The following is a 12227-nucleotide window of genomic DNA, read 5'->3' on the forward strand; positions in this document are numbered from 1 at the left end:
CAGTTACACCAGCTCTGTCAGGAGGAATGGGCCAAAATTTACCAAACTTATTGTGGGAAGCTTGTGGAAGGCTACCCGAAACATTTGACCCAAGTTAAACAATTTAAAGGCAATGCTACCAAATACTGAGTGTATGTAAACTTCTGACCCACTGGGAATGTGATGAAAGAAATAAAAGCTGAAATAAATCATTCTCTCTACTATTGTTCTGACATTTCACATTCTTAAAATAAAGTGGTGATCCTAACTGACCTAAGACAGGGAATGTTTACTAGGATTAAATGTCAGGAATTGTGAAACTGAGTTTAAATGTATTTGGCTAAGGTGTATGTAAACTTCCGACTTCAACTGTGTGTGTGTGTGTGTGTGCATATATATATACACTGTAAGTGCTGCAGAAAAGCAAACTGTTTCCTTCAAGTATTTCTGGTTGGGATATTTTGAGTTTTCTGTGAAAGGTATTTATTTTAGCATTATCAGTCTTTGTAGTGGATGACGATGAAAAAATATTTGACTACCCCTTTTGGGGACAATGGCTTCAGTGTTATACCTCAAGAAAGGTTGAGTCAAGTTAAACATACACGATCAGAAATAAAGAGCTAGATGAGGAGTTGAGAAAGTATTGCAATGTATTAGTGCTTTCAAATGTTATTTTAAAAAGCACTTCCCTCTCAGATTTCCACAGTGGGTTAAGAAAACACCCCTGGGCCATTGACAAAACGCTTCACGGTTAGAACCAGACAAAATGTGCAAGGTTTAAAGCTATATGGCATCTCTGAAACCAGATCCTTATGTTTGTGTCTCCTATCGGTTACAGCTGGAGTTAGGCGAGAAAGAGACTGATTACTCCTTCGGAGGTAGCGGTGCAGCCAGTCTGCATGGTTACTTGGTTTTGTGGGCCCATTTCAGATCATCAGACCTGGGCTTCTCCCCAGTCACACTCTGGATCAGATCCTCAAGCTTAGACCAGAACCCCAGCTTCTCCAGGGGATAGTTCAGCCAGCCTGGGGAGATAAGACCATTATGGCTGCGTTTAGACAGGCAGCCCAATTCTTTTGTGACCAACTATTTAGTTTGTTATTTTTTCAGAAGGGGTTACAGATACAGGTATAACATTGAAAGGCATATAAATTCAGATATATTCAGTTATCTTATTTGATATTTTCACACATATACTTTCTTGTACCTGTGGGCTGCCACTAAAAAAATCACACACAAAAAACAGAAGAATGTATACAAAGATAACGAACAGTATCAATAGTTTTGTAATATTTTGTATCCAAGGAAAAGAAACAAAGCCCCCCTCACCAACCCACATCCACCCGCCGGCATCCACCCTCCCCCCGGAAACCATTTTTGCTCCAGCATGTTCATCTAGCCCCCCCCCCATCCCGAGTCTCCCCTTACATTCCCCCCAATTTTATGATGATTTCTTCAGTTTAATCTGTGAGCAAGTATCAATCTACTCAAACTTGATTTGAGTTACCTGGTAATATAAATGCTTCTTTCAGATCTTTGAATGTCATCAAACTATTACTATCCATGATATCGCCAAGGGCACAGATAACACATTTGGACGATGTGTAAGGCTGTCCTCCAGATTGTAAGGCATTCTGGGTGTGCCATTTAATTTCCCAGTTGCATAGACAGGCAGCCCAATTCTGATATTTTTTACAATCAGATCAGCTCGGAAAAATATCTGATGTGAAAAGATCTGATGTGATTTGTCAAAAGACCCAATTAGTGGGGAAAAATATCAGAATCGGGCTGTGTAAACGCAGCCAAAGGGGAAAAGATGGTTGGCTGCCGATAGTTTCAATGATATTTTCCTCTTACTTATATCCTGACAGACATATTGTGATACACACAAAGCCCATACCCACAAGCACTGACCTGTGGTGATGCAGAAGTATGTCTCGTGTGGGGACACGTGATGGATGCGATGGTGCTTGCGGGGCAGGATGATGTGGCAGTTCTGTAGAAAGACCACCCAGCCTGGCAGCCCGAAGTATGTGTGCGACCACTTATGGATCTGGTTGGTTAGGGTGACGAAAATGGCCAGTGCCATCACATAGCAGTGCCAGGGGTAGTTGTGATAGTGCTCCGCTACATGTGGGTGGAGAGACAGATAAACAGAGAAGACGATCTTGGTTGAACTTAGATTTCATTTCAGGGCTCTAGAAAATGATGTTTTCAGATGCCAGAGCATTGGCTCAGTTGAATGATAATTGTGCCTTGTTTGGCAGTAGCTCACCAGGCGAGAGGGTAAGGAAGTTGAAAGACATGTGTGCTAATGGGATCAGGGTCAGCATGCAGTTGTCACCATTCGTCTCAATGAAGTCATGGCGGGTGATGGCTGTAGGGTCGATGTGATGCTCCCTGAACGGTCGGATAAAGGCCTGGGGCAAGATATCAGAAGGTGAGTTCAAAATAACAGGAGTCAAGACAACAATTAGATAATTAGACAACGTACATTTTGGGGACAGTACCTTTTCAAATCCAGTCACATTAGCAAATGCATCTCCTACCTTTCCAAAGATGGGTAGCTCCACAGATCCCCAGGTGTCAGCCCCCCAATGGACTAGACCAGAGGCAAAGTCTGCAGTCAATATTCCTGCCACTGAGAGAGAGAGCGGGGAGAGATAGAGGGGACATGTAAGCAAACAATCGTGTCAATCAATGAGAAACATAACATGGGATGTAGGCTTATTCTAATGACCGGTGCAACAGCAGTGCTTACCAATGCCCAAAAGGATATACCACATATGACCCAGGTGGAAGTTAACAAGGAGGTGACAAAAGTTGAAGGCCATGAGAGAGAAGCAGAGGACAACACTTATCCATTCCTGACATCTTTTTCCTGTGGAGACAAACAAAGACAAAATTAACATCCCATTATAAAAATAATTGTATAACTATAGAAAAGGGATAGGGGTGCATCTTCAACGTAGTTAGACAATATTATGCCCAATGATATAACCTTTCTCAATGAATGCTCCTGCAGTTTTATTGTGCAACGTTTTGACCCAACGGTATCTTTCTTTCATGACTTAACTTTTTGTACCCTGTAGCTGCGAGTTACTGGAAGTGCATTCACTTAACTGATAACCTTAGATGGTTTTCTTACGCTACATGCTTTGTGGTTGTAGCTACTCATTTCAATGAAAAGCAGCTGGGCCAGAAATACTGATCAGATTCTTACAGCTCAAAGACAGTTTAAGGCCAAGCAGCTTTATGGCTCAACACCCCAGGCAATACCCTGTAAAGTAAGTTAGTCTCCTTACACCAGGGCAATGCTGTGTCAGTAAAGAGCTAGCTCTGTTCCAGGGCGTTTACGTGCATCTCAGCCTCAATGGAGGCACAGCCGCACATAAATGCTCTGGACGGGAGCTAATGAGGAGCCTGACCAGTGTGACCAGCTGTAGTGTTATTAGGGCTGACACAGGAGCATTCTGGTCTTTTTTTTTATTTAACCTTTATTTAACTAGGCAAGTCAGTTAAGAACAAATTCTTATTTACAATGATGGCCTACATGTGGAATTCATATGTGGAATGTTAGAGCCAGGACACAGCAGCACCTATGCATTCAGTGTCTTTCAATGGGAGTCGAGCAGAAAAGAAAAAACCTTTCAAAAGCATCAAGTACAAAAAGTAACATGCAAATAGGTTGAGTTTAGAGTTCAACTGACTCAAAGAAGTAAATGCTCAATTTGTACAGCAATCTGTCCTCATTCATTAGGCTAGCTTTCATGAATATTTTTTTAAATAATTTGTGTAGTTAGACTCTGAAGTGTGCACCACTCATTTATTATGACTGAGCTTTGGTCCGTTCCTGACACCATACACTTAGCAATTAGGGCAAATTGTTTTTAAAGGTCAAGTAAGCCCCTCCCAGTCTGCGTGTGGAGCATAGTTACAGTTGTAATGTCATTTCTGTTTTCCGGAAATGTAACAGAAAAGCCTCATATTAAAAAGCCTAACTTCTTTCCAGTGATCCTAATTAGTAAAATCCTGAAGCTTAATTGGCTGATCGATATATAAGCGTAAGCGTTGTATAAATGTAACGTTAGTAGGCTACGACATTTCTGAGTGGCGTTGACAAAAGAGATAGCTGTTGCCTCACCTGGCGAATATAAATTCGCAAGTTCCAGAGCACCTGCGTGTTGGGGACCCCACCGCGCTGTACCGCGACCCGGTCCATTTGGCTCTGTGCTCTGTAACTCTTGTCCACACCCGTTTTCGTTGACCATTCTCGCCATGTTCCACTCCTGGTTCAACCCCTTTCCACAGCCAGGAAACCAACAGATGTAGGAAGAACTACAGAACAAGATAGGGCGCGCTCGTTTTACAAGCCGCGTGCGTCTGGCGAAGGTGTACGCTGCGGTGCTCATGAATTTGAGCTAAATCTCTGCCCGCTCTGGTAAGAATCGGGCTATCCCGGCGTGAAAATCATGCGGGCCTTTCACTCTGCCGTAAAACTACATTGCCTTTCTAACCCTATCACATTGAGCTTGCTATCTAAAGCAGCCACTTGCGGAGTCGTACATAGTTCCATGATCAGGCGAATAACCAATTAGGAAGCGAGGAGAACGAATGCATTGCCTGACCCCACCCGTGAGTGGCCAATCAGAACATTTGGGTTTGGCTGTTAAAGCGGCAATCTGCAGTTGAAACAATAACAACGAAAAATCCCCGCCCTTGTTTCTGTAAAAAGATTAGGTATGGGGCTGGAGAAATGTAATCATTCTCAAATTCATAGACAGAGCTATGGATGCTAGGACTGACCATCCATGATATAACAATTATAGTTTTAACCATGTTTTGAGGCTAAATAGTATTTGTTTACATTTACTTTGTTTATAGACATTGGAGCTTATTTTGGGTTCTGATGGGGTACGACAATTGAACTAAACTCATCAGGCATTTATAAGTTATATTCTTCAAGAATCAATGGGTAAATATCATTCATTTATAAATCCAAAAGTAGATGTAACAACTGCAGATTGCCCCTTTACACGTCAGCCAGCTTTTGTTCTACATGGTAGGCAAACATTATGCTAAATTAGAAGAGAGATAGGCCTTTAATTTAAAGATGTTGAAATTATTATGTTTAGGGCACGTTTTACAATTTCGTAATTTAATTTAATTCTCACTGAACTGTGTTAGGCCTATTTGAGATCATAAATCAAACAATTATCCCAAAATAAATGTTTTGGGGAAACTATTGGGGTGATCGCTCCAAAGAAAGTAATAAAAGTCACAAGCAACATAAGCTTTCTATTGCCTAGCAGTAGGCCTAGTCAGCTCTCTACTGAAGTTTACAGTCGAGAGTGAATTGTATCTTACAATATCGCTAGATGGCAGTGTAGAATAAATATCATTTTCCAAAATCATTGACCCACAAGTCACAAATTATTGCTCCTTTTCCCAGTCTTCTCAATGGAAAGCGTTGACTGTGGATTACAATATGCTAGGTAATGCATTTACACTCTGCCCTAAAATGTGTGATTTGATATTTCAAGCATCCCTACAAATTGTTTCAAATTTACAGTGGCAAAACCTTAATCTGTGAGTGTCTTTAGAATATAATAGAATGCGCTCAATGCGATTAGTCAACAGAATATAATATACTTTATTAGTAGGATATTATAGTTAGGCTATTACTACAGCAGACCTTGGTTCAAAAACTATTTAGGGAAATAGTGTTTTAGCAAATACTGCTACAACTGTGATATGTGGTTATCTCACCCAGCTACACTACATGACCAAAAGTATGTGGACACCTGCTTGTCGAACATCTAATTCCAAAATCATGGGCATTAATATGGAGTTGGTCCCCCCCTTGCTGCTATAACAGCCTCCACTCTTCTGAGAAGGCTTTCCACTAGAAGTTGGAACATTGCTGTGGGGACTTGCTTCCATTCAGCCACAAGAGCATTAGTGAGGACGGGCACTGATGTTGGGCAATTAGGCATGGCTCGCAGTTGGCGTTCCAATTCATCCCAAAGGTGTTCGATGGGGTTGAGGTCAGGGCTCTGTGCAGGCCAGTCAAGTTGTTCCACACCGATCTCGACAAACCATTTCTGAATGGACCTCGCTTTGTGCACGGGGGCATTGTCATGCTGAAACAGGAAAGGGCCTTCCCCAAACTGTTGCCACAAAGTTGGATGCACAGAATCGTCTAGAATGTAATTGTATGCTGTAGCGTTAAGATGTCCCTTCACTGGAACTAAGGGGCATAGCCCGAACCATGAAAAACAGCCCCAGACAATTATTCCTCCATTATTCCCATTTCCACTGCTCCAGAATCCAATGGCGGTGAGCTTTACACCACTCCAGCCGACGCTTGGCATTGTAATAAGTAATAAGATATTACTTTGGATTTTTATGTCACCATTTGGCCCACAAAATTACTTTTGATCTGTTTTTGAGCAGATATAGACAGGAGCTGGGACCTACACATACATACGTACACATACAATTCATCAACATCTTCAGCCACTGAAAATGCATGACACCGCCTGGTATGAAGTCCAGTCAAAATAACAGACAAAACCCACTCGGCCATGGAACCCCATTTCATGAAGCTCCCGATGAACAGTTATTGTGCTGACGTTGCTTCCATAGGCAGTTTGGAACTCGGTAGTGAGTGTTGCAACCAAGGACAGACGATTTTTAAGAGCTATGTGCTTCAGCACTCAGTGGTCCCGTTCTGTGAGCTTGTGTGGCCTACCACTTCTCGGCTGAGCCGTTGTTGCTCCTAGACGTTTCCACTTCACAATAGCAGCACTTACAGTTGACCGGGGCAGCTCTAGCATGGCAGGAATTTGATGAACTGACTTGTTGGAAAGGTGGCATCCTATGACGGTGCCACGTTGAAAGTCACTGACCTCTTCACTAAGGTCATTCTATTGCTAATGTTTGTCTATGGAGATTGCATGGTGGTGTGCTGGATTTTATACACTTGTCAGCAACAGGTGTGGCTGAAATAGCCAAATCCACTAATTTGAAGGGGTGTCCACATACTTTTGTATATATAGTGTATCTTAAGATGAATGTACTAATTGTAAGGATAAGAGTGTCTGCTAAAGGGCTAAAATGTAAATGTAGGGTATTTCAATTACTTTCAAATACATTTCTATGTAAGTATTTTGATATTTTTTCTTTGAAAATACAAGTAGTTGAATATTGGAATGTATTCGGAAATACACTTGGAAAGTATTGACATGTATTTGAAAATACTCAAATACACAGACAAGTGTATTTTCAAATACACATATTTAAATACTCCATGCATTTAAACCTGGGTCTGTTTGGTCCTAAGGGTATTTAAGATAATGTATTTGGAAACAAGTATTTGAAAATAGTTTCAAATAGTGGGCTATTTATAGGAAATTATTTGAAAATAGAACTAGTTGATTCGGCCACATTATTTGACAAATACAAAAATACACAGCACATAAGTATTTCAAATACAAACCTTCAAATACACAGGTATTTGTTAAATAGACTCAAATACACATGTATTTGAACCCAGGTCTGTAGGCTCCCACTGGGCACAGACATCAATTCAAGATGTATTCCACGTTGGTTCAATTAAATTACGTGGAAACAACGTTGATTTAACCAGTGGGCTTCTAGTATAGGTTAGTTGTGAAATGTTGCCTTTCTAAGGTGCATCTCTTAAAATTACAATTCAGAGCATGAAATCAAGGGGGAAGTGGTTAGTTAGAGGAGAACATATCACACCAGCTCCGCCCATTCTTTCACAGTCTATATAAGCCCTTCCTAGACTCTCCCTGCTGCAATAGACATCAACTTTACTCATCACTCCGGTGACTTGCTGCTGAGTAATAGCCAATTCTTCAAGTTTCTTGTTTTGTTCAACAACTGAATATTATCACAGTGACATTCAGTCGTGTGCCAATATACTTTAGTGTTTTCAGACAGCATTAGGCCTACTCGCGTAGCCAATTCCCCGGGCGTCTGCCCCTGGATTCGATGTTACCGCAATCCGGCGGGTGTTAAGATCCATGGAAGTGGCCGGTTTCTACGACAGGGATTGCTTTGCTTTCCAGAGTACAAACTACATTATCAGTCCCATTAGCGACAACAGCACTTGCAAGCAGCCCATTGACGGCTCGATGACGGAGCTTGGCATAGCCGAGAACGAGAAAGCGATAGATTTCAGTGTCTACTTGGATCCAGCTGCTGCGCACTGTCAACAACTGGCAACACATAACGAAACTCAGCAGAGAGGGGTAGACATATTCGCAGATTTCCTTGCAGAGGAAAGCAGGATAAAGAGACTCTCATCATTACAACAAAACTACAGAAACTACATCTCTCTCAACGAGCGGGAGACAAGTGCGCACGACAATAGGGAGCCATACGTCCTGGGCTATCCTGAACTGCAGGAAACTCGTGTGGACACCGTGTTCAGCCCGGAGTTTCTTGGGACCCACTTTAAAGCCGGTGAAAGAGACGAGTCTCAAGAGGACCCAAGAATGGACAACGGTTCAACTGGCTACGACATGAGGTATCTTCATTACGAGTCGACTCCAAGTGGCAGCCTTGGTAACATTTCCACTGCGTCCTCGTCTTCCTCCAGTCCACCCGGCACACCTGCCCCGTCAGGTAAAGGCAGGTTGCCTTCGCAGGGCGGGAAAATGTCGTCTGGTGGCAAGGGGAAGAAGCGACTGGAAAAGGACTGTGAGGAATATAAGCAGAGGCGGGAGAGGAACAACCTTGCGGTTAGAAAGAGCAGGGATAAAGCCAAAATGCGCAATATGGAGACGCAACACAAAGTGCTGGAACTGGCCGCAGAGAATGATCGTTTACAAAAACGCGTGGAGCAGCTGTCAAGAGAACTTGCCACGCTGCGTAACTTGCTCTCTGCCACCGGTCAGTGATAGCCACAACAGAGTGCCCACACACCTCTGGAAACCGGTACTTGATCAGGCACGGACTTAAAACCCCATTTATCGCGGTGCCATAATTCTGAAAAAGTGATTCCAATATGTTACGTTTGTGTACAGTGTATATATAGGTGAAAAAAGTCACCAACAGTTTACAAGGCCAGTTGTGATTGAGCACAGAAGGTGCATGGAATGTGCAACCATTCATGATTCTTGACATGTCACCTTCATTCTGTCTTTATTCATTTTGTGTATGCATTATTTCTGTACGGGCTTTGTATTTTATATTGAATAATGATAAATATTCTGTTATTTAAAAATACCTTTCTTTATCTGGAGCAATGTGGTTGTCAAGGGAAGAGTTGTAGCCCACTGCAGAGGTATGATGCAACTCTTTGTAACAGTATTCTCAATGAATTAAGTATTCTCTTAATATGATGAAAATGTACACGTTTTAATGGTACTTGATATTTTATTGAATTAAACAGATTTATACTTTGATATTATTAATGTGTATGTTGTTTATTTGTGAGATTTCAAAAAAGGTAGTAGATCACCTGACTGGTTTATTCCTCTCGCTCTTTCACACACACACATACACATACACATCATTAAATATAACTTGTATGTATCTCTTCGCTCACATACATGTATAAGAATTCAAGGTATAAATAACTCAGGGAATAAAAATATTATAGGTGTACATAAGCTCAAACGTAAGGTAACATTTATCTCTTATTTTAGACCCGTGGGCAACTGATTTGGAATATGATGACTAATTTGCATCGAATGATAGTTATGCAAAATGATAAGTCATGATATTGAGAACCTAATGTAAATACCAGTATTACTACAGTGTGATTCAGTTAAACAATTCAGCAGTGTATTGGTGAAAGAAGACATACTAACTGAGCCTTTTTTTCATCCAACTAGCAAATGGCACCATTATCTTAAGCACACACCTCTGTCAATAGTCTGGTGGGTCCATTGACCCACAGAGGGGTTCAAGGCCTCACAAACCTAGATTAATCAGCAACTAACCTCCTGCCCAAACACACCACCACAGTCCTGCAAACAGCTTTTTGAAAAACGTGTATAACCTGCCAGCCTCAAATATCAAGTGGCATACTTTAATATTTAGCCAATGAGACGACCCAAAGAGAAGAGTGATTTTGGATGTGGAACAAATTATATTTGATTACCTCATCCACTGATTGTCCAGTTTGATCAGTAAGACTAGATAAGCAAGTTTAGTTTTAGTTTAAGCAAAAAACTAGTCTCAGTGGAACTGGTCAAGAATACCAAGTTGCCACCATTTCTACACATGAATGCAAGGCAGTGGAAATGACTGAAAATACTATCAAACTTGGCCATCAAGAGTTTCCCTAATAATACACGCTTAGAAAAAAAGGGTTCCAATAGGGTTCTTCAGCTGTCCCCATAGGATAACCCTTTTTGGTTCCAGGTAGAACCCTTTGGGGGTCTATGTAGAACCCTCTGTGGAAAGGGTTCTAAATAGAACCTAAAAGGGTTCTACCTGGAACCAAAACGGGTTCTTCAAAGGGTTCTCCTATGGGGACAGCCGAAGAACCCTTTTAGGTTCTAGATAAAGAACCCCCCACCCTACCACCTCACTCATAAGAAAAGCTTTGACATGTGCATGGCCTACTGTATACCCATGACAATGCAGGGCGGAGGTTTGGGAAAGATGCCAGTTTCGGGAGGGAGAGCAAATTGTGTATGTGTGCTTTATGTATTTCTCAATGAGGCTTTGTTACTGCACCCAATAGCTCCAAGTACATTTTGACACTGTCATTCTTCCTTGTATCATATAAAATGTAAAATAGAATGTTTTGAACATAGTGGATTTCACAACACAACTTCCCATATTGGAAACAGTATATTGCTCAACATCTTCCTGTTCCATCTGTGAATTCAAATGTCACACCCAATGAAAAAAACTGTCTAAGCAATTTGATCTTACAAGACAAATCTAGCAATAGGTTGTAATACTTAAAGGGATAGTTCACCCACATTATACTGTACATTCACTTCATTTGATTGATTCCTAAAAAGTAGTGTACACTGTATTATCTTGGTTGGGTTTGTTTTCTAAGCTGCAGCATAACATTAGCCTCATTGAGTGCAAAATAATGAGAGTAGTGCTGGACCTCTGTTAGTATGCTCTGTATAAGAGGCCTAAATCACAACTAAGCAGTTTCAAATTAAGCTGTGTAGCATCATACACTCCCCAACATACACTTGTTGTTGTTGTTGTTGTTGTTGTTGTTGTTGTTGGCGGTGACAGTTTTACCCTCAGTTTAAATGGATGGGCTTCCCTTGTTATTGTTCTCATTCTGACACACACACACACACACACACACACACACACACACACACACACACACACACACACACACACACACACACACACACACACACACACACACACACACACACACACACACACACACACACAGTGGTTAAACTTGTTACTTGGGGTGACCTTGTAATCCCGCCCCCTGCAGCTCCTGGAGCCTCCCAGATCCCTCCAAGTGCCTGGTTCAGACAGAGGAGAGGGAATGTCCCACACATATTACCGTCAATGAGCAGTGGCTGTCCGTAAACTCCACATTGCATCATACCTCCTGCAGACCAATAGCCCTCCTATAAACTCCTCTGATAGAGCAATACAAACAGTTGCAGCCCCACCTTGTGTTTGATCCTTTAAACAGGACATAAGTAAGCTATCTCCTCACATCTATGAATCATTAGTGTTGTTTATTTTGAGTGAGCTCTAGCTAGTGGAATTATAGCCATTCTTGTTGTACTTTCTTTCTATTTGTGGTCTACATGAAACAGTGATATTTCAACATATCTCTGATTTTTATGTACACCATAGCATTTCAACATGATATCAATATACAACAAAGTAGTATGGGGAGGAAATTGAACACTGACCAGGAAATTACCAAGTTGACTTTTCTTGAATCATATTAATTTCCAAATTGTGTGTACGGTATGCACTTTTTGGTATGGGAAATTACATTGCTCTGTCAACACAGTTGCACTATACAAAAGTAATAACACATTTATATACTATACATTTGGTGTGTTACTCTTCTTTATAAACATTCTTTATAAACATTGGCTATAAGACTCAGGCTGGTTCCCAGACTTGCCCTCTACAAGATCATCAGCAGACTCCATCAACATCATCTACCATCCTCTGACCAGCTCCCTTCACTCAAGCCATGAACTAACCCTCTCCATATTCAGAGGATGGAGCATTCAAAGTAGTAGAATAAC

At 41.4% G+C, this 12227-nt stretch overlaps 2 protein-coding genes across 2 annotated transcripts; one reads left to right on the forward strand and one right to left on the reverse strand.

Moving 5' to 3' along the window:
- Positions 1–312: 312 nt before the first annotated feature.
- On the reverse strand, positions 313–4443 carry peds1 (plasmanylethanolamine desaturase 1). The gene is made up of 6 exons (XM_041856458.2): positions 4124–4443; positions 2741–2860; positions 2529–2620; positions 2255–2399; positions 1894–2106; positions 313–1004 (listed from the first exon to the last, which is right to left on the reverse strand). Exons 1-6 carry the CDS (start codon positions 4389–4391, stop codon positions 883–885), a joined length of 960 nt encoding a protein of 319 aa, XP_041712392.1. The 5' UTR covers positions 4392–4443; the 3' UTR covers positions 313–882.
- A 3346-nt stretch (positions 4444–7789) lies between these two features.
- On the forward strand, positions 7790–9424 carry cebpb (CCAAT enhancer binding protein beta). Its single transcript, XM_041857942.2, has one exon. It carries the CDS (start codon positions 8034–8036, stop codon positions 8910–8912), a length of 879 nt encoding a protein of 292 aa, XP_041713876.1. The 5' UTR covers positions 7790–8033; the 3' UTR covers positions 8913–9424.
- The last annotated feature ends 2803 nt before the right edge of the window (positions 9425–12227 follow it).

The sequence above is a fragment of the Coregonus clupeaformis genome, chromosome 30 (genome assembly GCF_020615455.1).
Source record: "Coregonus clupeaformis isolate EN_2021a chromosome 30, ASM2061545v1, whole genome shotgun sequence".
Lineage (NCBI taxonomy): Eukaryota > Metazoa > Chordata > Actinopteri > Salmoniformes > Salmonidae > Coregonus > Coregonus clupeaformis.